We start from the raw sequence: 25,616 nt of genomic DNA, 5'->3' as shown, positions 1-25,616 counted from the left end.
ATTTATGTGATGTACGGAGAACTACTAGATGTTAGACATCCTACAGTGTCATTATGGATAACATATGCTCCGTACAGATTTCAGTAGTAAACATATGAATTCCGTATATATATATATATATATATATTTTACAAAATATCGTTGTCCGGCAAACGGAATTTTCTCAGTATATGGTGCTTTTTTGTTGTAATTCATCTTTCCACGAACTGTATCATTGCTATTTATTGGTACTTACCATCATCTCCTTTAAGCATGCAGACCAAATTAGCTAAATTATTAAAATCTGGCCGTATTATGCAGAAGTACTTCTGGTGCAAACCGTTGCACCTGTCTTATAGATATATGTATGTTGTATAACGTATCACATTAGAAGTTCGTAAATGTATACAGTTGGTTGGAAAGTTGTTCTTCGTTCAGAGGTAAAGTATTGATCTTCCAACTTGTGTAGTTTGTTCCGTCTTGGCGTTCTCCTTTGGGAGATTTCTTGCTGTCAAGTTGCTAGTAGCTCAGCTCATTCCTTCTTCTTGCTCATGCTCCTTCACAATTTAACCCACTATTTTCTTAATTTTTCTCTTTATAGAAGAGCTACAGATGGCTTTTTTAAGTATTGGATAATAATGAGTTAGTTGAAAAATGAAGATGAAATGAAATATTTAAGTTTTACGTCCCACGATTATACCGGTTAGGCTAAAGGAGACGGTGATGATGAGAGATGAGTGAAATGGTGGAATGAAGAAAGTGGGAGGAAACGGGAGAACCCCGAGAAAACCCACGAGCACGGTGTTTCTCCACCACAAAGTCCACACGGCGCGAGCTGGGATCGAACCAGGGACTCCAAGCACCGGAGGTGAACACTCTACCACTGAGCCACCGCGCCCCCAAGTTGAAAAATGTTCTTTATGTGTAGGCTCGGTGTTAACACTCAGGAACTGAAAGGGAGTATAGAAAAAATCAGTTAAAGATTCTCTTGTATCCTGTTATGGTTTTAGGTCAAACTTTCTTGGAACAAGATACTGTGGTAGGAAAAGACTTGTTCTCTGCGAGGCAGTGGCGGATGGTAAGGGAATTCACATCGGTAAAAATTAACAATTTCACCTCTGCAAGCTGTAAAAGGAAACTTACCTAATGTTTTAATCTTTGTATATGAAAATTAGGGTGTGACTTCCTACCAAAGTCATCCATGGGGAGAAAGAGGAGAGAAATGCACCGGGTCCGGACTTTCCTCCAAAACTTCCTAACTCAACCTACATTTGTGCACTTTCTTAATAAAACTATTCTTGTTTAACAGAGAAAGTATTGATGTAGCATGAACATTTCATTTTACACTTCATCTGTACTCTTTCTCTTGTAAAAGCAATCTAGTTCTATAATTTTTTTCTGAAAATACAAGAGGAAGTATTTAACAATTATTTATCGAGTACAGAATAATACCCATCCAATACTATGTAGACACAGTGACTTCTACTATTGGACCTCCCCAAAGCTTGACCCCCAACAAAAATTTCTGGATGCGCGCCTGTTCCACAGAGCGCCACTCATGTGAGATGATCCTGTTGACATTCTATGCACTCAGTAACTGCACCAAATTCAATCCAGCGTAATTCCTGCTCCTCATAACCACACCGAGACTTAAATATGATACAGCAGGTGGGTGCACTGAATATCTTACAGCATTAGCTCACCTCAGGCCCAGTGTTGGCAAGAACTATGCTTGTCTAGTCACTATCGTCTGTTATAGTCTATAAAGATAACCAAGAAATTCTGTCACTTTTTGTAGAGGTCTGTGTTCAATTGGCCCTCACACCGCGAATTGAATTCGAATGGAGATAAAGCGAAGGTCAGTTCTCGATGTGGGTATATCCAATATACTACCTGATTGTGGCACTTCAGTTACACCGTGAACTTGCGTAAGGACAGAGTTAACATGGGACCTCCACAAAGCGTCGTAAGGGCGTGTATGCTGTACGAATTCAAACTGGGGTCAAACGCCGCTGCAGCGGGGCGGAAGACCTTTGGTGAAGGTGTGGTGACTGCGCGGCCAGTGCGGCGGTGGTTTAACAAGTTTAAGGACGGTGACGAAACACTCAAAGACGCATCACGTACCGAAAGACCAACACGTGTACAATATTAACATATTCAGGCAGCAATTGCAGTGGCCAGACATGTGAGAAATTGGGACTACAATTCAGTGTGAGTGGAGAAACCATTCGGCAGCACCTCCATCAACTTGGGAAGCACTACAAGTTGAGTCGATGAGTCCCACATGATTTGACTCCGGGCCGGAATGCAACCCGAGCAGATACCTGTTTCTTTGCTGTCTCGTCTGAGGAAGGAGGCATTTCTGGACAGGGTGTTGACATGTGATGAGAAGTAGATTCTCTACGAAGCTCCACGGTACCGTCATCATTGGTTAGCATCCGATGAAACTGTTCAAAAACAGTCGAAATCAGCACTACACCATAAAGTCCTCCTGCGCTTTTGATGTACTGTTCGCGGCATCGTACATCGGGAACTGCTACCAGTTGGTCAGAGCATCAACGCAACTGTGTACTGTCAGCAGCTGAGCCGTGTTCAAGAAAAACTAAAAACTCTGGAGCCAGCACTTCTGAATCTTAAAGGGATCCTCCTGTTAGGGGATAATGCTAGCCCCACGTGGCTAAGATGACCGGAAGGCCATTCTACGCCTTGGACCGGAAAACTATTGCCTCCGTCATACTCCCTGGACATTTTACGGTCCGATTATCCCTTGGACAATCACCTTAAAGGACGCCAGTTCAAACCCCTAGTAGAGATGCAAAATGCACTTGATACTTTCTTCGTTTCACGATCTACCAAGTTCTACCGCGATAGAATCTATGGCCTTTCAGAACGTTGGCAGAAGCCGTCGATTCTGATGGTGAGGGGCTATTCTTGATTTTCCACGTACGTCTTAGATGACATATCGATATTGGAAGGTGGTGGGTGAAAAAACGACAGAACTTTCTTGGTTATCGTTATTGGTACAATTCTTAAGTTATTGTCCAATGTAACTTGTCAGTAAACAAGAAAATACAAGAAAACATAATGCCATAGAGCTGCAGTTCCCATTTTTAAAAGAGTTTGTTTTACCAGAACTCCTTTATATATTTACCCTGTCTATATGTCCTGGAGAAGTGGCTGATCCAGGGGCGGAATGATCACTACCTCCTCTCAAAGGCAGAATTATACCGTGATACTCCAGAAAACCAAATCACTTGTAGTGATGAGCAAATGCAAGACCAAGACCCGGGCGATCCTGGTCTTGGACATCCAGTCTTGGTCTTGGTCTTGCACTGGAACCTTTAGCCTTGGTCTTGGTCTTTCTCTTGCACACCCAGTCTTGGTCTTGATCTTGCAAGTCTTGCTTTTAAGAAATCTTATGTTTTTCATACATAAATTTTACTCTGGATAAATCTACAATGCGCCAATAGTAACGGAAATACAATGTATGTTTCTAAATGAAATATAGTTTACCTTCGTGTAAGTATGATGATAGTTTACAATATAGGTGATAACCTTTATTTTTTTTCCAATGGTTGCCCACGCTTCACTACTTATAAGATAAATTACAACGTTTCCTAATCTTTTAATATTTTTTAACAGATTCAATACTCTACTGGTTCCCAAATTAGGGAGACGCAGGAAAGAAAATCAAGTCTGCACAGATTACTGAAATACCAGAAATTGCTATATTATTTTTACACTCTAAAGGTGTCAGATATATTTTTTTTTAATTTTCAACTAAGATTAGTTAATCTTTGTATTGAACAAACTTCCAATTAAATATTGATTTTTTATTTTACTTATTCCAATATGTACTCTATGGAACAGAAACATGGGCATTATGCAAAAGCGATGAAAAAATATTGGAAGCTTTCGATAAAAGGAAAGAATTAGCTAAGTTGAACGGAAAACGAATGAGAAGGTGTTAGAAATAGTGGCAGTAGGGGAGAAAATAAGAATTTTAGATGTAATTAAGAGGAGGATCTGGTTGAGACATTGGCTTAGGAGCAGCTTTATTATGAGGGACATGCTAGAGAATATGGTGGAAGGAAAGAGAGGGAGGGGACAAAGGAGACTGGAGTTGACGGAAGCTATTATCACAAATGTGCATTTCGTGTGTTCCTTTTACTGTTGTCAGCAGATTTTATTTCACTAATCTAAAAATTTTAATTAAAAGTTTAATTATAAATTTACAATAATTAGATTATCATATACGTAATAAATTAATTTTAAGAACGGAACAGTACTTCAGTAGTAGACTGCTCAACCTTTCTGTGAGAGATTCTCTGGTTCGGTCCCCGGGCACAACGTTGTCCACTATTCACTGTCTTTCTGTTTCAGTGTTCTGCTCCATGGCAGGTTCTACCCGCTTACCACAACGTAGTTAGGTTTACCCGCTAAGCTATTAGAAAAGGGATAAAATGACCAATTTCTTTCTCCTGTGGTTTTAAAAAAGATTATAGCGAACTGGAAAAATAAAATCTTCCAGTTTAACGTCCCACGACTATTCCCGTTAGGCTAAGGGAGACGGATGATCACGTGCACGTGAATGATGATTTAAGAATTGGTAGAATGAAATTGTGGGAGGAAATGCGAGAGTACCCCAAGAATACCCACGGAAACGATGTTGTCGACCACAAAATTACTTGGCCAGGTATTGAACCAGGGACCACACATACCAGAGGTAAACGTTCCACTGAGTAAGGTACCACTGAGCCACCGTGCTCTTCTATGGCGAACTGGAACTTAAGAACTAGAGTAGATTATAGATTGGTATTTAGGGTTAAGGATACCATGTATACAAACATTGTGTAATTATGCTTCATTATCCAGGTAACCAGTCACTTGTAGATGCCAGTTAGTATTCCTTCCATTTAAAGCACTCTGATTTCCTGTAGTATCAAGGAGTGAGAATTTTTAAAGAGGGAACTAGCCACTGGATTGAAAATGTTCATCTTAGATGTCAGAAATACATCACATTTTGTGCGTAAAAATAATAATAAAATAATAACGATGTTACGTGTACATCACGTGAAGGAATTTGGTTTCTTTCGCATGATATATTCTCAGTTGTTATTGAAACCGGAAATTTTAGTAGATTTCTACCACTTCTGGTTTTAGTAAAGAGATTAGAGTGGAGATGGAATATATTCGTGGGACGCTTAATTGATTGGTAAGAACTACTACTCGCTATCTATTACCGTTTTCTACTCTTTACCGATTAACGTTGAAACCGAAGAGGTTGATTTCTGACACTTTCGGTTCGAAAAGAGGATTAAGAGTGAATATGGTGTCTGTTCTTGGAACGCTAAATTGATTTAAAAATCTCGCTATTCATTATCGTTCTTGCTATTTGAACATGAATATTGAAACCGGAAGTTGTAATGGACTTTTTGTCACTTGCGGTTTCAGTAGAGAATTATGAATGGATATGAGAAATATTCCTGGGACGCTTAATCGATGGTAGGAAACGGCTAGACCCAATTACTGCTTTTGCTCTATAGTGATCAACGTTAAAACCGGAAATAGTTTTAAAAATGAAATAAAATATTTAAGTTTTACGTCCCACACTTATGCCGGTTAGGCTAAAGGAGACGTTGATGATGAGAGATGAGTGAAATGGTGGAATGAAGAAAGTGGGAGGAAACGAGAAAACCCCAAGAAAACGCACGAGCACGGTGTTTGTCCACCACAAAGTCCACACGGCGCGAGCTGGGATCGAACCAGAGACCCCAAGCACCGAAGGTGAACGCTCTACCACTGAGCCACCGCGTCCCCATGGAAATAGTTTATTTCCACCACTTCTGATGGAGGTATCATCTCCATCAGTGATAAACTTTGACTCTCTTGCTCTTGGCGTAAGTTAATAGTGATTCATCAAGTAGTTCGCGGACGAACACACTTTCTAACGTATGGAGACACGGAGTTTCGGTAAACCAAGCTCCTTAAAAATGTACTGGCTTGTAATGTCAGACTAAGAGTGGTTTAAATAATATTACATTACTGTGTCTTTTCATATCGTTAATAGCCATAATTTGAAATTTTCCGTAATGTATTATTTTACGAGGTGACGAAATCTATGTCATATGTGTATGAATAATGAATAATGGTGAGCAATGAGAAATATGCGAATGTGATGTAGGAATTCGGCCTAAGGATTTGTGTCACCGGCCATGCATGGAGTTAGATGGTGATCCTCTTGCAAGGACGCATCTCGTAGCACTTCGTTACATAATGCGTTTCTACCAGCGCTACCTCTTCCTGTTTTTATTTGCCTACTCTGTTTTCTTCTGTTAAGTCATGTGTATAATACAAATAACATTATTTCGTTCAGCTAAAACACATGCAAATTCCTTTCGCGTGTTGTCTCAAGTGAAACAGACATTTTGCATAGCTTCCTTGGAACTAAGCGAAAGGAAGGGGTTGGGTTGTCCATATGCACGTTTTTGATGCAGATAATCCCGTCCATTTACAAGTCCTGGAACGAAAGTAAATTTCGGAGCCAATGCTGTAGGTCAGAATTTTGTATCCAGATTGAATGATACATACCATATAGTTATCTTTAATGTAATTGTTATTGATTTTATAAGTGCACTTGGCGACACTAACAAAATGAAATGAAATCATTTAGTTTAATGCCCTACAGTTATGTCCTTTAGACTAAGGGAGACGGACCCATTACTGCATGTGATCCGAAAAATCGGATGTCATGTTTATTAAGCTTAAAAATTCATTATAACCACTTATCCACAACGTGTGCGGCCTTAATGTTGTTGCACGATTCTTTAACTGTCCTGAGAAGGTGGTGTTGTTCTCGAATGTTTGCCAACTTTGGGTTAGCAGGGTAAATGCTTCAAAAGACGTGTCTTTGTTATTGAAAGGACAATAGTATTTCAAATACAGCACTGGTAAAGAAATGTCAGTTTTTGTCAACAACTAAAAGTATTCAGCAAAGCATGTATTAACGTTGTATGAAGAGTAAAATATTTTTTATTGTAAAAATATTGATAAAAATATATTACTCCCTCTGATTGTGATCCGTTTTTTTGGATGGCGCGTCCCATCCACTACAATCAAAATTTCATATAGAATCCGATAGTTGTTTAAAGTTTTGTAAACCTTGTCTAAAATGACAAAATGTACAAAAGAAATTACCTCTAGGAAATTCCACGCATTAATGAGCTAAACCAAGTGAATGATGATGGAAAAATCAATGGAATGATAATGTGGGAGAAAACGAGAGTAGCCCGAGAAAACCCACGGTCACCATGTTGTCCACTACATACTTGTTCGGGGACCCCACACACCAGAAGTAAGCAAACTACTACTGATGCACCGTTTTCCCTCTTCACGCCACTAATAGACCTACTATAATGTTCTAATCCTAAAAATATCTTCGAAAATTATGATTCATCACCTTTACGTACTTTGATCCCCAAGAATGAATTAGATGTAGTAAACTGGCTACTTTTCCTGAATGACCTAACTTTTTTTTTTCCCTAGATCGCGAGGACCCTAAAGATATTACTTTTCTAGAAAGATCTAACTCTTTCCTGATATGGTGCGATGGCCGTAAACTGTTTACTTTTCCTAGAGATCTAGAGGTCTGCACGGGCTCGGGCCAAGCCCTCGGGCCTACAAAGCATATATCACTTCGGGCCCGGGCCGTAAATTTTTAAATATTCAACCATATTTCTCGGATCCAACCTTTTTGAGCCTAACTTTGTAAATATACTGTACAACGATACGTCACCGTTCTTTCTGGACCGTTCGTTCTCTCTAGAGAACTTTTAAAGCACAACTGTAAAATTAAACCTCTAATTGTTTTACATAAAAATACAATTTAGCATTAAGTTTCTGTAATTCGGGCTTATTTCGGGCTCATTTGGTTATCACACGAGGAGCTCGGGCCTAAATGCTAAAACATATTTCGGACTCGGGTCGGACCTCACATTATAAATTCACGGGCCGGGTCTGGCTAAAAATTCCGGCCCGTGCAGACCTCTATGGAGATCTAACTCTTTCCTCCTATCACGCGAGTTCTCTCGAGAGTAGGGCCTGGGCTAAACCGCCCCACTTACTCCACCTATGAAACGGCCCTGTTAAAATGGCACAAATGAATGTTGAAGACTCCAGTAAAGAAAGGTATCATTCTTGCCTTAGTTGTCATGTGTTTAATTAAGGATTTGCAGTATCAGGTTTTGGACAGAGTAATTCGTGGATTCTCAATCATCACTATCGATTAATGCTAGTACTTTTTTGTTTGTTTGTTTGTTTGTTTGTTTCGACAGAACATATTCTGTCCAAGCTGCGCTCTGCATAAGACACTTCGGTGTAGTGAAAGTTTTATATAACTTATATTCGGCATAAACAAGGTTGTGAGTGTACCATTCGGTGCCTGTCTCTGCAAATGCAATTTCGAACACAATTTCAGAAGCGGCTTAAGAAAAGAGAAGAAAAAGAACAAAAAGCAGCTTTCACGAAGAGAGGAACTCTTGTCGAATAACACTTTAAAAAAAATATCTTATTTGATTTTTCTTTATCAACATACAACATCCTACAGATGCTTCGTCTACATTAACGTGCTGAAACCCCTAAAACGTAGCCTTTCTTTGAGAAGTAGGGGGTCGATAACGTTCTTTCTGAGCAGCAAAACTAATAAGAAACGTGAACGAGTAGATATAGAGTTTAACGTGGGATCCTTATTATTAGTAGTATAAAATAACACTTGCCCAACTTGTCTTCAGTTCTGTTGAGCCTCCATTTTAAAAGGCATACATTACTTATTGTTCTCTCGAGTTGATCAGCTGTCTATCTTGGTACTTGTCGCATTGAATCGATTGTCCCGTCTGTTAGATACACCTCTGCATGTTGAATACGTACGTAATCCTCACTTCTAGAAAACCTTTTTATAATATATTTTGCTTTTATATGTTTCAGGAGACCAATAAACCCGAGTGAGTAAGGGGGAAAATCTTATTCATTGAAAGTAACCTCTCCAAAAGTAGAGCATGGTACTCTCTAATCCATTGAAAGTAACTTCTCCAAAAACTGGGGGAGGCGGTAGTATTATTTAATCCATTGAAAGTAATTTCTCCAAAAGTAGAGTAAGCGATGGTACTCTCTAATCCATTATACGTAACCTCTCCAAAAAATAGGGGAGGCGGTAGTATTTTTTAATCCATTAAAAGTAACCTCTCCAAAAGTAGAGCAGGCGGTGGTACTCTCTAATCCATTGAAAGTAACCTCTCCAAAAGTAGAGCAGGTGGTAGTACTCCCTAATCCATTGAAAATAACCTCTTTAAAAGTAGAGCAGGTGGTAGTACTCCCTAATCCATTGAAAAAAATCCCTCCAAAAGTAGAGCACGTGGTGGTACTCTCTAATCCATTGAAAATAACCTCTTTAAAAGTAGAGCAGGTGGTAGTACTCCCTAATCCATTGAAAAAAAATCCCTCCAAAAGTAGAGCACGTGGTGGTACTCTCTAATCCATTGAAAATAACCTCTTTAAAAGTAGAGCAGGTGTTAGAACTCTCTAATCCATTGAAAGCAATCCCTCCAAAAGTAGAGCACGTGGTGGTACTCTCTAATCCATTGAAAATAACCTCTTTAAAAGTAGAGCAGGTGGTAGTACTCCCTAATCCATTGAAAAAAATCCATCCAAAAGTAGAGCACGTGGTGGTACTCTCTAATCCATTGAAAATAACCTCTTTAAAAGTAGAGCAGGTGGTAGTACTCCTTAATCCATTGAAAAAAATCCCTCCAAAAGTAGAGCACGTGGTGGTACTCTCTAATCCATTGAAAATAACCTCTTTAAAAGTAGAGCAGGTGGTAGTACTCCCTAATCCATTGAAAAAAATCCCTCCAAAAGTAGAGCACGTGGTGGTACTCTCTAATCCATTGAAAATAACCTCTTTAAAAGTAGAGCAGGTGTTAGAACTCTCTAATCCATTGAAAGCATTCCCTCCAAAAGTAGAGCACGTGGTGGTACTCTCTAATCCATTGAAAATAACCTCTTTAAAAGTAGAGCAGGTGTTAGAACTCTCTAATCCATTGAAAGCATTCCCTCCAAAAGTAGAGCACGTGGTGGTACTCTCTAATCCATTGAAAATAACCTCTTTAAAAGTAGAGCAGGTGGTAGTACTCCCTAATCCATTGAAAAAATCCCTCCAAAAGTAGAGCACGTGGTGGTACTCTCTAATCCATTGAAAATAACCTCTTTAAAAGTAGAGCAGGTGGTAGTACTCCCTAATCCATTGAAAAAAATCCCTCCAAAAGTAGAGCACGTGGTGGTACTCTCTAATCCATTGAAAATAACCTCTTTAAAAGTAGAGCAGGTGGTAGTACTCCCTAATCCATTGAAAAAAATCCCTCCAAAAGTAGAGCACGTGATGGTACTCTCTAATCCATTGAAAATAACCTCTTTAAAAGTAGAGCAGGTGGTGGTTCTCTCTAATCTATTGAAAGTAACCTCTCCAAAAGTAGTACTCTTTATTGCTTTTGTATATTGTCAGTGATGAGGCCATTAAGGCTTGTTATTTAATTTAAAAAGAGATAGATATTATTATTAGATCTAATTTGGTGCAAAACTACTCGTAAATACAGTCGTGATCAATAAGAACAAAGTACGAAAATATATTTCAGAACCTTACCACTTGTTTATTAAATATCATACAATTAACAAAGACCTTCCTCGCTAAACTATACAACCCTTGATATTTATACAATCAATAGAAGCGAATACTTTCTATATGTCTTCGCTACATGTTGAAATATGGATACACGCACCCTTAGTAAAATATTTTCATTACTCTCATCTCATCATTAGAAAGAGGAAAAATATTAAATCTTGTATTTCGAACTTGTCTGGTAGAGCAATGGAAACAAAGGTCTTAGTGTTTCAGGGTTTACAATCTTAATATTCATTCATGTCGTATTCCTAAACTGATATTTTCGTTGAACCCAGTGACCGTTCATCACCTCCAATATAGAATATATTTGGAATAAAAGTACTTAAAAAAAAATCAAATCAACAGCTGTGCAGTGAAGCTTATCTCCCATTTATAGTTGCTGGAGGAAACTCCCCTAGCGAGTGTGAATCTGCTAGAACCTCTACTGTTGGCACGGTACTGTTTTAGCATGACTATATTCATATTTGGTGCCAGAAGGGATTCCGATATAGCAAGGTGTTAAATCCCACGGTATGACGATAACACGGCAGAGCCCAGCCCAAAACTGTAGAATCTTTTAGAAACCAAGGAAACCTCAGAGCCTTGGGTAAAGAACCTGTATAATGAAGACGGAAGACGGTAGAATGGTTAGGTGTATTCGGTTTGCAGATGATATGGCGCTTGTTGAGTATCTGAAAAGATAATCAATGAGATGTTTTTAAAAAACTTGAGGAAGTACTGCGAAGAATATATGAGGAGAATATGAACGTTAGAAAGACAAACGTCATAGTGATTGGAACAAAGTGATCGGAGTCAAATATAGAAATATGGGGAGAGAAAATAGAAAAAGTTATTAGTTTTCGATACCTGGATTATATGATTAGTGAGGATATAAAGTGTGAACGGAAATAAAAAGCAAGGATAGGAATGGCGAAAGAAGCATTAAGGAGGAAGAAAAGTTTTTTTTTTTTTTCTGGGACCTGAATCACGAGTTGAGAAAAAGGCTCATAAAATGTTTCGTGTGGAGTATTGTACTCTAGGAGGCAGAAACACAGACATTACGCAAAAGAGAAAGACTTGAGACTTTCGAAATGTGGGAAAGAATTCGCTGAGTCTAACGGAAAACGTATCATGAGGGACTACTAGAGTGTATGGTAGCAGGAAAGAGAGGGAGGGAACCAAGGAGACTACAATTAATGGACGATATCAAAATAGAGAAATTGTACGTGAAGACGAAAAGGTTAGCGGAAGATGATGAACGAAAAATGAATGGGAAGTTACAAATATTGGGGGAGAAAAGAACATTTTTAGATGTAATTAGAAAGTTTAAGTGAAACTGGTTGGGACATTGATTGAGAAAGAATTGTATCGTGAGGGATGTGGCAGGAAAAAGAGTGGTGGGACAAAAGAAGGTGCAGTTTATAGACGGTATGTGACATAAAAGTTCCTATATCCAAGACGAAGAGATTTACTGAAGATTCAATGCAACAAATGGCCTATTAATAATGGCAAAATGCCTATCATGATAATGATTTTTAGTTACTTTCTATGATGGAAGACCAAAACTTACTTCCCTTCAAAGTGTCCTAGTTTGAAAGATTTATTTTCCACCAAAGTGTCCCGATTCGTGTAAGCAGAAATACTTATAAGGAATCTACGTAGCCAGGAAGGTTGAGAACTACTAATTTGCAACTTAATATTGAATCTGAAACATTCTAACCAGAGACTGAAACTACATCTTTCACATCAATGAGTAAAACTTGTAGTCCGCCCTGCTTGTCATACAGCTATCGAGCGCGCCTTTTGTTTATGAGATCCCGGGTTCGATTCCTGGTGGTAGAGCATTGAAAGCATTAAGTCGATTTGTATTCCATCTTAAAATTAAATCCACGTCTCACATAGTCTCTATGCTAGAAATAGACGGTAAATTTCAACTAACCAACCAAACGAAAACTTGAATTACTGAGCTACGAGGAAACTTTATTCATACTATTTTAATATTATTTCTCCGGCATCGACGGATGGTCGATTCTCTGTGAGGACACTCGGTTTTAAAAGTGTAATAGTTTTTCAGGCCAGTCATCCTGAGTGAGGTTTTGCTGGGTTTTTCTCATTCACACTGGCGCAAATCCCGGGGGTGAGGGGGACATGTCCCCTCCAATCTTGGAACTGGGGGCTGTCCCCCCAATAATCCGATTTGATATGTTTTTTTTTTTTGTGGGGGGAAGAATGTGATGATTTGTGTCCGATTGCCACAAAGGAAAGTAAGATGAAATTGATGTACCTCAAACCTTTTCACGCCTCCCAAGGTTGAAGACAACTCTGCTCCCCTGATCCTCCACAGCATTATTTTCCAACTTCATAAATATTTTAAATACCACTTAAAAAAAAAATATGGGAGCGGTCTTACCTGTCCCTACAATGTTGAAGACAAATTTGCGCCGCTGCTCATTCACATCGGGCAAATGCCAGGATGGTACCTGACAATAATTTCAGGCCGCTTCCTTCCTTTCAAATTCCTCTCTTCCTCTCCAATTCACAGGGCAGTGTAATCGCCGGGGAACGTCATCCCTGGTATGTATGAGGGGCTAACATGGCCATAGATGCCGAAAGCCCAGAAATCTTAATTCCTAATCCTAATCCGACGGATGTTCGATTCCTATGAATGCCGATCATTTCTTTAAAAAAAAAAATCCTCTTAGAACTAGGTCAGTACTGTTGAAGAGATTCGAGTGAAAGAGAAAGATGTTGTTAGAATAGAAATCCTTGATCATAAGGCGTTAAGAATAAATTAGCCGTTAACAGTTAACAACGTTGATTGTTGTTGTAATTGAGCATTTTCTTTCTATGCTGCTGCTTTACTTTCGTCACCGTCACTTGATAAAAAAGTGAGCAATTTAAGGCTTCAGTTGGTAATCGCTTCTCATCAACACATTATACCTCATGGTTACGTGTTTTCTTTCTTTCTGATAGTCTCCAGAGAAATTTCTTTTTTTGGTTAAGTGAATAATATGTGTCGGGTGCTTTGTTTTTATTCTTGTTGTAGTATTTCTACTAAATTTTAACTGGGGAGGGGGCCACGGTGGCTCCGTGGTAGAGCGCCTACTTTGGTGCTTGGGGCGCTCGTTCGATTCCCGGCCAAGTAAGCTTGTAGTGGACATCATCATGTACGTGGGTTTTCTCGGGTACTCCCTTTCCTCCCACACTATCATTCCATAAATTCTTCTATCATCATTTACTTGCCTTAATTCTTGTTTCCCTTAGCCTAAAGGGCATAATTGTTGGACGTTAAACTGCTTAACTCTTGGAGGACTACAAGCTAGGTGGGGTACACTCAGGTGGTCAGTGCATTGGCTCTCTAGTTTCTGGCGGAGAGAGCCACATCTCTTAAGAGTCTTCATCCCGGCGAAATTAAAATACCGCTAATTCTACAGTAATTATGTGATATCTTCAAATATATAAAAGATAATCGAAATGTGGAACAAGAGCGCCCTAGACAATATTATTTTACATGAGAAACCGTTATCACGACTCACTTATCTGCTTTCGATTTCGAGCCATTTTGAAAATCGGCATCTATTTTCGCGTATCTAAACAGCTGAAAACGGAAAGCCACTAGGTGACTTGTGATAACGGTACCTCACGCAAAATAATATTGTCTAGGGCACTCTTGTTCCATATTTCAATTATCTTTTATCTATTTGAAGATATCACATAATTAGTGTAAAATTAGCGGTATTTTAATTTCGCCGGGATGAAGACTCTTAAGATGCAATTCTTCCCATTTGTCGTAATGCCAAGTCAACACTGAAAATGTGTTCTCCCGAAATCTCATGTGTTAAGGTCTTCTCTACACTTTCATTAAATTCTAAATTTCTAAATTTTAATGAATATCTTAAAAGGCAATAAATTCTGGTATAGACAATAAAGAGAATTGCGCACTCAAAAACTTACATTTATGAATGCATCTGCGGTCGAAAAAAAAATTGAGGATAAACTGATGTCAAAGCAATATACACTAGGCTTCATCTCAACCCAAATACATATGTGAGGCTTTAACTTCACCAATTTGAAGTTTAACGGAAAAATCCTTATATTTAAATGAAATTGTTGCCAAATAACTACAATAATCGGGGTTTTATATATCTTTTCATAACCAAATATGTGAGGTTTTAACCTCACCAATATTTTTTAAAGTTTAATCAAGAAAAATCTTATATTTAGATTAAACTGATGCCAAATAACAACAATAATCTGAGCTTTTGTATCACTTATTGATGTTAAAATTCGAAGCAGAGAAAGTTAGAAACACTAGACCCAAATTGCCTATTTTAAACAAATCCACACGATACTAGTGTAAAGAAAGAATATATATGATATTATTTGAATAATGAACTTTTACTAGGATAACTAACATTACCCAAACTGATCTTTTATGAGTATGCAGATTGAACTTATATTAGGTTCTAAAAGAATGTCCGAAGTTTACAGTAAAGATTTTCCGAGAACCACATATTAAGCGAAAGTTTGTATTAAAGTAGTCCAAAAATGGTGATATACCTTACTTGGTGTATGATATTTTTTTCTCTTACTTGGAGTTACGATTTATGCAACCCGTAAAACACACAACTCTCAGGCACTGATAACATTAGGCAACCAGAATGACACATGTGTTATGTTGGGTTGCGTAACTTTGGTTTATGATCTCTTGCTTCAGTTCCGATTTATGCAATCCGTAAAGCACATATAATAAAATGTATAACTCTCAGGCACTAGTAACGTTGTTAGGCAATCAGAATGACACATGTGTTATGTTGGGTTGTATAACTGATATTTGCTGAAAACCAACTCAATGCCAGTTAGAAAACCAATTAAAACCCTCAGTCCCGGAGTAAACTTAGGACTTAGAAGTACTGAATGTTGTAAAAGTACTGTCTTAATTGTATTTTGTAGAATCCACTTCTGGTAAACAAAGGTGATACTTTAATGCTGCTTAATAATAGCACGTAAGAAAATCAATCATAAAAAGATAAAATTTCCGTTAATCCCCCCCTCCCCGCGCGCGCCATTTCACACAAGATAGCTTTTCTTCATCTCTACTCAGTACTTTATAATATGAATGTATTTCGCAATTTTCTGTTTCGATTAAAAGAATTAGTAAATACAGTGCATAGTCCGTAATGGAGGAAAGAAATGGACGTTTTGTAATTACAAACGGTTAAATCATTTAATACCGTGGGTGCTCGACTAAATTGCTGTCCAAAGGATAACTTCCCATTTCCCAGTTCCTCTACTCCAGAACAATTTCCAAGTGGATCTCCAGCTGCGAAGGAGTGAATCGTTGTAATGAGATCTTTCAGAAGGAAATAGACCACCCGTAGCCAAGCCAATGGGGATGGACTTCGTGTTTCGTATCTCGTGTCTGCAGCATTTAGAAACATTGTCAAAAGGATTTAGGATAGAAAACCCTTTCAACAACAGCCCTCAGACAAGAGTCCTTGCTATTGATTGTGCAGAGAAATTGGATTATGAGTTGGGAGCTCTCCTCTTTGATGGATGTGGTGAGATACAGTTTTGATTAATTTTACCTGTATCTTAATTTGATTATGGATATGCAGCACACAGTGATATGAAACCACAAGGAAAAGAGATTAATTAATTTGGATTATTGCGTCTTTTGATCCAGTTATTGAATTGTTGCTAACAATAATAAACTTCCTTAAATGTGGTTTGATTATGTAATGAGAGAACAAGAAGTTATTGGTTTGGAACTTTTATTATATACTCGTATATATATAGTATGTCCGGAAAGTAATGTCACCAAGTCTCCAAATATGAAAACAAAAACATTTACATGATAACAATAATAACTGCGCAGTAAAATTCTTCCAAACATTGTTCTCCTGCGTCGATACATCTTTATCAGTGGGATTGCCAATATGTGTAGGCTCCTGGAAGGCTTGTTCAGGAAGTACATTTAAAGCCATTTCAAACGGGAAAGCATAATGAGGTCTGCGGGATCTAAATCCGGACTGTACGGTGGCTGGGGCAGCATTGTCCAGTTAGATTTGGTCAGGTAGGTGCATCAGGCGTGGGCTCGTTTTCAAGGTGACACGAGAAATTTCTGTCGTGTGCAACAATACTTGGCACTCTGTAAGCAACCCTGTTTCCCCACTGTGACTTTTCTTATCTTTTTCCAAGAAAAATAGATATCTAAAATATTCGAAATTTGTATTCAGATAATTCAAAGGCAAAATTTCATCAAATTTTCAAAAGTTGAAGATTTTTCAAAATTCTAAGAAAATGTTAATCATAGCCTATTTTAAACATATAATGGATAGTTTGTGTACCTTGTTAGATTAAAACTAATACTAGTATTAGCTGAGTCGAACGGAAAACGAGGGAGAGGGTGTTAGAAATGATGATGAGGAAAAGAACAATTTTAGATATTATTAACAAGAGGAGGAGAAATTGGCTGGGAAATTGAGTAAGAAGGAACTGTATCATAAGGGATATGCTAGAGGGTATGGTGGCAGGCAGTGGCGTATTAACGATTTTGTTTCGGAAGGGGGGGGGGCTTTGCTAACTTTATTCCTGGAAATGTGAAAATTCTGCAAGATGTTTCATTCCCTTTAAATAGTAAATAAAATTTCGGGGAGGGAGCTTAAGCTCGAAAGCTCCCCTTAAATACGATACTGGTGGCAGGAAAGAGAGAAAGAGGGCGAAGGAGACTACAATTGATGGACGATATCAAAATAGAAAACTCGTACGTGAAGAGGAAGAGGCTAGCTGAAGACCGTGGAGCATGGAAGCTTCTCAGTTGCAGCAAGTGACCTACCAATAATGGCATATGATAATGTTAGATTAAAACTAATACAAATAATCCACTTAAGTAAAAACTGGACTCGTCAGTACAAGAACTACCTCATTGCTTCATGTGTAACTTTTAAATACGGAGGTGAAGTATTGTTACTTTTACTGATGCATTATTTCGATACAGCTATGCTATGTGCTTTCAAGTGAGGCCGGAAATATTGTCATTAAATGTGATATTAATGTTGCGTGTTACTTAATACTGCTTTGTTCCTGGATGCCAATATGGATCATCATCATCATCATGGGTATTCTAGCATTATTGGCAGGTCACTTCACCCAAGCTTCCATGCTCCACAATCTTACGCTAATCTCTTCATCTTCACGTACGATTTTTCTGTTTTAATATCATAGTCTTCTTCACTCCCACCCTCTCTTTCCTGCCATTATACCCTCTAGTATGTCCCTTATGATACAGTTCCTTCTTAGCCAACGTCCCAATCAGTTTCTCTTCCTCTTCTTAATAATATCTAAAATTATTATTTTCCTCCTCACCATTTCTAACACCCTCTCATTCGTTTTACGATCAACTCATTTAATTATTTCCATTCTTCTTCACACCCATATTTCGAAATTTTCCAGTCGTTTTTTTATCACTTTTGTGTAATGTCCATGTTTCTGCTCCATATACGTACAGTACTCCACACGAAGCGTGTTATGAGCCCTTTTCTCAATTCTTTATTCAAAGTCCCGTAAAATAGATTTCAGGTTTAAAATAAGATCTACTAAATATCATATTTTTACAATGGTTTTATTTGCTTACTTTTCTATTTGTTACAGTGTAATCTTGTAACTTAAATTTTATGCATTTTGATACTAACTAGAGCGCTCTGAATTTTTCTGCAGATATGTAAACCCAATGATAATAAAATATGTTCACATAATTTTTGTTATAGCGTATAGATTGGCTGTAAAATTAATAAAAGAAGTAATTATTTAGAAATAGTTATGGAGCGCCTGCTGCTTATACAACCCAAACCTCCACAAAAGTTTGGTTGGTTACAGACGACTGGGTCTTCTGTTGACCATATCAACAAGTTTGAACTTTTCGTAGCAACAAGACTTTTAAAAATAATATCTGTAAAATACAATTACAAGGATTCTATACAGGTTGTTTCAAAACAATACCGACAACGTTTGGGAGGTGATTCCTGACACCAAGATAAGACAAAAAGTATAGACCAACCTGGGTATACACATGCTTCCTTTCGGAGTTACAGGCTGCCGGAAACATGAAAAATTGAACTTTAAAGGTTCATAGCTCCAAAATTATGTGACCTACCGTAGTCGGATCAAGACTTCACTTAGGAATTCGTATGTGCCCTATCCAAATATCCATGCTTCAGAATCATGCGGTACTTCCGCAACAATTTTTACACAGCTAGTTGGTGTCTACTTCAGGTTATACGCCCGTAGCCAAACACCCTGTGCAAAAATTGCTACGTGAGTATCTTAGGATTGTGAAACATGTATTTTTGGATAGGGCGCATATTAGTTTCTAAGTGAAGTCTTGACCCGACTACAATAGATCCCATAATATTGGAGCTATGGACTTTTCATGCTTTCGGCAGCCTATAACTCTGGAAACCACAACATGGGCGCCCTTGGTCCCATTTCTTTATTTTACCACACATACTCAAATGAAAAGTACATTTTGCAAAAGCATTGTTTTTAACTATTTTTTTACTGTTATTATCATGCTTATAATATCAAACCAAAGCAAACTAATGGGCGTAACTACCCTTTGTGAAAGTGAATCGCTCCAACGCCATCTGTTAGCGATTGGCTTAACTACGTCCAGCCTAGTGGCGAACACGTCAGCGCCCTGCGTCTTCTGTCTCTAGCAGACGTTTCAGGAGCTTCAGGTCTTTTATTCACGAGACTCCGCAGTTTGCCTCATGACACTGGGTGGGCACCGAAAGATGGGAAGCACCGGCCAGGAATCGAACGCGGGTCCGACATCTGTTAGCGACCTGCTGAACTACCGCCTAGCGGAGAACATGTGGTTAGCGTGCTGGGTCGCCTTGTCCGTAACAGGCATATCAGGAGATTTTTTTTTACACCTAGTAGCCGTCTGGTCTTTTATTTACGTAACTCCCCAGTTTGTCTTACGACTCTGGGTGGTCGCCGAAAATTGAGAAGCACCGCACCGGCTGGGAATCGAACCCGGGACCATATGGATGTGAGTCCAACGGTCTAACTATTAGGTTACAATGTCCCCACATCCAGTGTTTTATAACACTGTGCCCAATGACAGAACTTTCTTTGTCTTTCTGCGATGAGCTTTTGTAAGTCAAAATTTTTTTTGCAGGAATTCTGCAAAAAATTTTTTGCAGAAGAAACACTTGTGATTATTAAAAATACGCTTTACGCGACGTAAAAAAAGAAAAAAAAACAGTTCAAACTATATTTATGCGAGTCGTCCGTGCATTTAAGACCTACACATAGCAGGCATGTTTTTACACTTTTCTGTTGGTCATTATTTTTTTTTCCCTCTGGCAATATTTATGCACAGGCGCGGCAAATTTTCTGCGATCACATCGCAGATTGCGGCATGTTCTGCTATAAGCACACTGTGTATTACAGTACTCTACATCATTTCATTTATGTGTATTTAAAAAAATCGAATTATCGATAGTTTGATTTGTTGTTGTTCTCCTTGTGTTCAAATTAAAAAAAAAAATGTACGTATTTATTGATGGAGGTACACTCATGTCCAAAATTATTGTCGCATGTCTATAAATATGTTGTAGGAATATAATTTGATAACGAATTTGTCCAGTATTTCTTATAATGTTAGTATCTGTATAATCGGCAAAGACAAGTAGGCCTATGTGGTAAATTTCATGTCAAAAGAGCAGTAAATAAGAACAATAAAACGAAAATAAAACTTTCTTGTCCATTTAGCAACGTTTTGTTTTACTCATTGTAATTTTCGTATTTATAATTCTTTTCCTATGAAATTTACCATAAATATACATTTCTCGATTATACACATAGTATCAGTATTAAAAGCACCCTGCTAAATCCTTATCAAATTATATTCTTACAAGAAGATAGTTATAGATATGCGACAATCATTTTGGACATGAGTGTACATACCGTAAGATGGTGTTACTTTGCACCAGATTTAAGGCATTTTAAAGAAAATCACATGTAAAGCAGAATCACTAATGTATTTTAACACTGTATTTTAAACATATAATAGCTACATATATAAGGAAAACATTCGTGCAAGTGCATTAGTAAACATTCAGAATAACCATAGTTATTGAATTATAAGCTTTAGTGCAAAGTTTCCCCATAGGTGAGGATACTTTGCACAACATACAAAAAGTATGTTCAACATACGAACATAATGTTTCCGTGCAATGTTTTCCCTTCAGAATTTATACATTCCATTTCCGACACAAAACCGCATGCAGTCTAACATATTGATATTACAATGATGGTACCGGTAGCAGTACTTAGTATGAATTATCGATATTTGTAAAGAAAATTATGTATTTTCTGGTACTGGCACGAAAACCACATTCTGATAGTTTAGCATACCGGTATGTCCCACCAGGCACGTAGCTAAGGGGTCCGGACCCCCTTCCCCCCTTCGAAATCAGAAATGAAAAAAATTAAGGAAGGATGAAACAAAAAGAAACAAGACAAAGAAGAATCAGCGTTAAAAATAGAAAGCTACAGCAAGCTTTTGGTTACTCTTTCCTGTGAGGAAATTTGTATTAATTGCAATATATGGTAGTGAATGAGCGGGATATCCTGGAAAAGTCAGGGAATTTGAAATTCATAGAAAAGTTACGGAATTCTCACAAGTAAACCTTACGTTTGGGTGAATCGAGTTGCTGACTGAGACACATATGATAAAGTAGTACTAAATGTGGTCAGTATTTCAGTGAAGTTGTAGGTGCGAAGCTCCAGGGGTTTAGGAGATACAGTTACCAGAACATCACATGGAAGTACAGAATAGTCTTCATACAGTTGGAGGTAAAAGCTCTGTAAGACCTCTTGTAACGACAAAAGGTGAATAACAAATATATGGGTACATATTAGGACTAGGGGGAAGTCATATAGTAAGGATATACCTGACGGCGGCCATCTTGAAATCCGCCATTTTGAATGAAGGTTAAGTTTTTAAAATAGGAATAAGTCATGTGATACATGATTTAAGGCCAAAATTTAATCAGAAGAACAATGGTGACGTTAATTTTGATTTACGCGCAATTGGTAAAAAGTTACAGGGAAATTAAATATTGTTGCAGCATATGTATTAGTCCTTTACCTCACCTTGTAAATTTTGTGTTAATGATAATAATTAAATAAAAAGCAGGTGGATAAATATTAGGTCTATGGTAAGAGTTGAATCAGAGAGAAGTTTTAAACAAAACGCATAAGAGTGACACCTTATTAATAGCAAATTTTACCATAAATCCAACGGTATAACCACTTTTGCTTTATCATTAACCAGCACAAAATTAAATGGGAATAGAGTAATCAATAAATGACTTCGGGCTAGAAGTTATTCAGAAATACAATGGTGGCGTTACAATGTTAGTTGTTTGATGCTGTACTTGCACGCCATTTCGTTGTTTTTCTTGTATCTTGTTCACATCTATTTCTCGCTGCAATAATATTTAATTTCCCTGTAACTTTTTACCAATTGCGTGTAAATCAAAATTAACGTCACCATTGTTCTTCTGATTAAATTTGCGCCTTAAATCATATATCACATGACTTATTCCTATTTTAAAAACTTAACCTTCATTCAAAATGGCGGATTTCAAGATGGCCCCGTCACGTATATCCTTACTATATGACTTCCCCCTAGTCCTAATATGTACCCATGTATTTGTTATTCACCTTTTGTCGTTACAAGAGGTCTTACAGGGCTTTTACCTCCAACTGTATGAAGACTATTTTGTACTTCCGTGTGATGTTCTGGTAGCTGAATCTCCTAAACCCCTGGAGCTTCGCACCTACAACTTCACTGAAATACTGACCACATTTAGTACTACTTTCTCATATGTGTGCCAGTCAGCAACTCGATTCACCCAAACGTAAGGTTTACTTGTCAGAATTTTTGCTATTAGTCACGAAAATGTCAAGCTTTCGAAAGCATAGTGGCGTTCTGTAACAGTGTGGACATTTTTAATCATAATTTTTCGTCATTGCATCCTTGCAGTATCGAACATGTTCTTTCAGAAACAGTTTTGTACTGCTCCCTTAACCTGTCATTTGGAACAGATAGTAGTTGACGGAATAATGAAAACAAAAAGGTTATGTGAAAAAAAAAAGTTCTGTTAACATTTGATTCAGCAGAGAAAGGAAATATTTTACATTATTGGATATGTACTTGTTATAATAGTTGAGGTCATAATGAAAGGAAAATTTGTTATATTTCAATAAATAGAGGAAGGAACATACATATTGTAAAATCTTTTTCAATACATTTATATATGCTTTTACTCGAGATTTCTTCATAGTTTGCTATTTAAAAACTCACTAACATATCCTCATTTTATTGTCCTAACAAACAAATATATGTTGCCAGTAAAGTAATTTAGATTGATCGAGGTACCCGGCCTTTAGTATTTCATGTCACCCCCTCCTCCAGTACGAAATCCTGGCTAAACGAACCAACTATATCTTGTATGTTCCAGTAAAATAGTTTAGAATGATCGAGCCCCCCTTATGTGATGACCGCAGTATTTCATGTCACGTAACACTCCTTTTTTTTTTTTTCCTCCGAAATCCTGGCTACGTGCCTGTGTCCCACAAAAATGCCAACGCAGAAACAGAAAAGGTCCTCGTGAACTGATTTGCTTTGGTTGCCCTGTATATTCAAGAATGTCATTGGAATATTTTGGAGTTTGGAGCTTTCAGGCTGAAGCCCACCCCAATTGCATGATTTCTTTCTTAAAAAAATCTATTGTTAGTCATTCCTATGCGTATAAGCTTCAAGTTCTCCCCCCCCCAAAAAAAAAGTCTAGTGATTTCTAAAAAAAAAAAAAAAAAAACTAAGCTTTTCTAAGTGAAGTTCCCCTCAAACTATTTTTCTGGATTCGCCATTGTTCGTAATTTATTTTCCAACAAGAAATTCATTCCGGCATCTACCTAACAAGAAATTTGCCTAAAATTAGAAAGCAGGAGGTCCCAGCACTATGAATTACCTATCTAAGGGGTTACTTTGGACCAGTGCAAAGTAACCCCGATTAGAGGCTTAAACCGCCTTCTCCCAGTTTTATTTTTTTAATGACTTCAACACGTTTCATACTTCAGTTTTAACTATTGTTTCAAAATCCCATTATACACAGTAGTATTCTACGAAACTGACTTAAGTTTGACGGAAATTCTTGTAAGTGATATCTTTCAAATTTTGTCGGACTTTACAGTAACTGCTTTCCAAACCTCTACAACAATAAACCCTCCGAGTAATTAGAAGTAATGTTAATCATCAACATTATAGCCAAAATACAGTTGGATGTTCTATCTTATGGTAGCAGTTGAAACTTTCTCTTTACAGTTCATGGTTTTACTTACAGAGGACTATGCAACTCTTTTCGTATTTTGGAGCCGCGGTGACTCAGTGGTAGAGCGTTCACCTCTGGTGCATCGGATCCCGGATTCGATCCCGGCTTCCGCCAGGTGAACTTTGTGGTGGACAAACGCCGTGTGCGTGGGTTTCCTCCGGGTTCTCCCGTTTCCTTTCACTTTCTTTATTCCACAATTTCATTTATTTCCCATCATCACCCTCTCCTTTAGCCTAGATGGCATAAACGTGGGACGTAAAACTCAAAGGTTTCATTTCTTTTCTTTTCATATTTTGTACAGTCTTACAGTAATTAATTTATGTCTTATTGCAGTTTTCTTTAAATAACGTTTGGAGTTTGAACTTATTATTTTTTTTTCCTTTTTATTTTCAGATGAAGTTCGAATAGCGTGTTCAAATACGATAGAAGCGTTAATGGAAAACGATTTTAAGCTGATTATCAACGATAACGTCTATTTAGTAAATACTCCAAAACAAGAACGCCTTACACAGGTTAGTACTTATCTATTTTATATGTCTTTAACTGGAATTTTAAAATACACATAGCACACAAAAGATGATGAAATAACTACAAGTTGAACACACGTAACTCACAAATGATTTTAACTAGGGATGGGCAAAACCGTTTTTTTTTTAAAACCGGAAACCGGTTTCTAGAAAAAATCGAAATCCGAAAAACTGATACTTCGGTTTTCTCCAAAACCGCTTTGTTTTTTTCAAAAACCGGTTTCGGTTTTCTCCAAAAAACGGTTCGGTTTTCTTCAAAACCGGTTCGGTTTTCTTCAAAACCGGTTCGGTTTTCAGCGAAACTGTTTTTTTGAAAACTTTTGGAAAACCCATAGAACTATTTCTGTGGAAATGGAATCGGTTTCCGGAGAACAACGAAACACTGTTCTGGTCTGAAATCAACCAATTTCGAGCAAAAACGGAACCGGTTTTGAAGAAAACCGATAGCCGGTTTCGGTGAAAAACCGGTTTTTGAAAAAATCCAAAAACCGGTTTTTGTGACCACCACTAGTTTTAACCCGACGTGTACATCAAAGGTGATAATTTAAACAAAATATTTTTATGATGATTAATACTTGCTTCTTATTTTTATTTTTTTTAAAAGAACACTACAATGGCCCTGATTTAGAAACTACAATCTTTTATTAGTTCATTAAGTATACAAAAGTTCCAAAGTAGTTCTGCGTAACTCAAAGAATCTCAGAATCGATGTAGGTAGCTATTTTATTTTCAAATAATCAAATACAGAACTTCATGACCGTAGTTTGCTCTCAGCGATGATGATTTCAGGAAATGGCTTGGAGGAAATCGTCTCGCCCCCAAACGTACTAAGTTTCTCCTCTTAGTCATATCTACGATTATTCTCGATGGGTATTTCCAATATTTTTGCAGTATTACGTAGTTTTTACCCCTCGTTAGAAGTCTACATGTGCCGGAACTTTTAGCACGGGCCCGGCCCAGCCCGTGAATTTATAATGTGAGGTCCGACCC

General features: G+C 37.7%; 1 protein-coding gene across 1 annotated transcript in view; it reads left to right on the top strand.

The window, feature by feature from the left end:
* MCU (mitochondrial calcium uniporter) overlaps positions 1-25,616 on the top strand; it is a 297,505-nt gene that overhangs the window by 192,943 nt on the left and 78,946 nt on the right. The window contains exon 3 of the mRNA XM_081760384.1: positions 24,493-24,611. Coding sequence (XP_081616510.1) covers positions 24,493-24,611 — 119 coding nt within the window. The remainder of the gene's footprint in view (positions 1-24,492; positions 24,612-25,616) is intronic.

Source organism: Thermobia domestica, chromosome 5, assembly GCF_964235325.1.
Source record: "Thermobia domestica chromosome 5, izTheDome1.hap1.1, whole genome shotgun sequence".
Classification (NCBI taxonomy): Eukaryota; Metazoa; Arthropoda; class Insecta; order Zygentoma; family Lepismatidae; genus Thermobia; species Thermobia domestica.
Note: the sequence above shows the minus strand (reverse complement) of the source record. Positions and strands in the feature narration are given on the sequence as shown.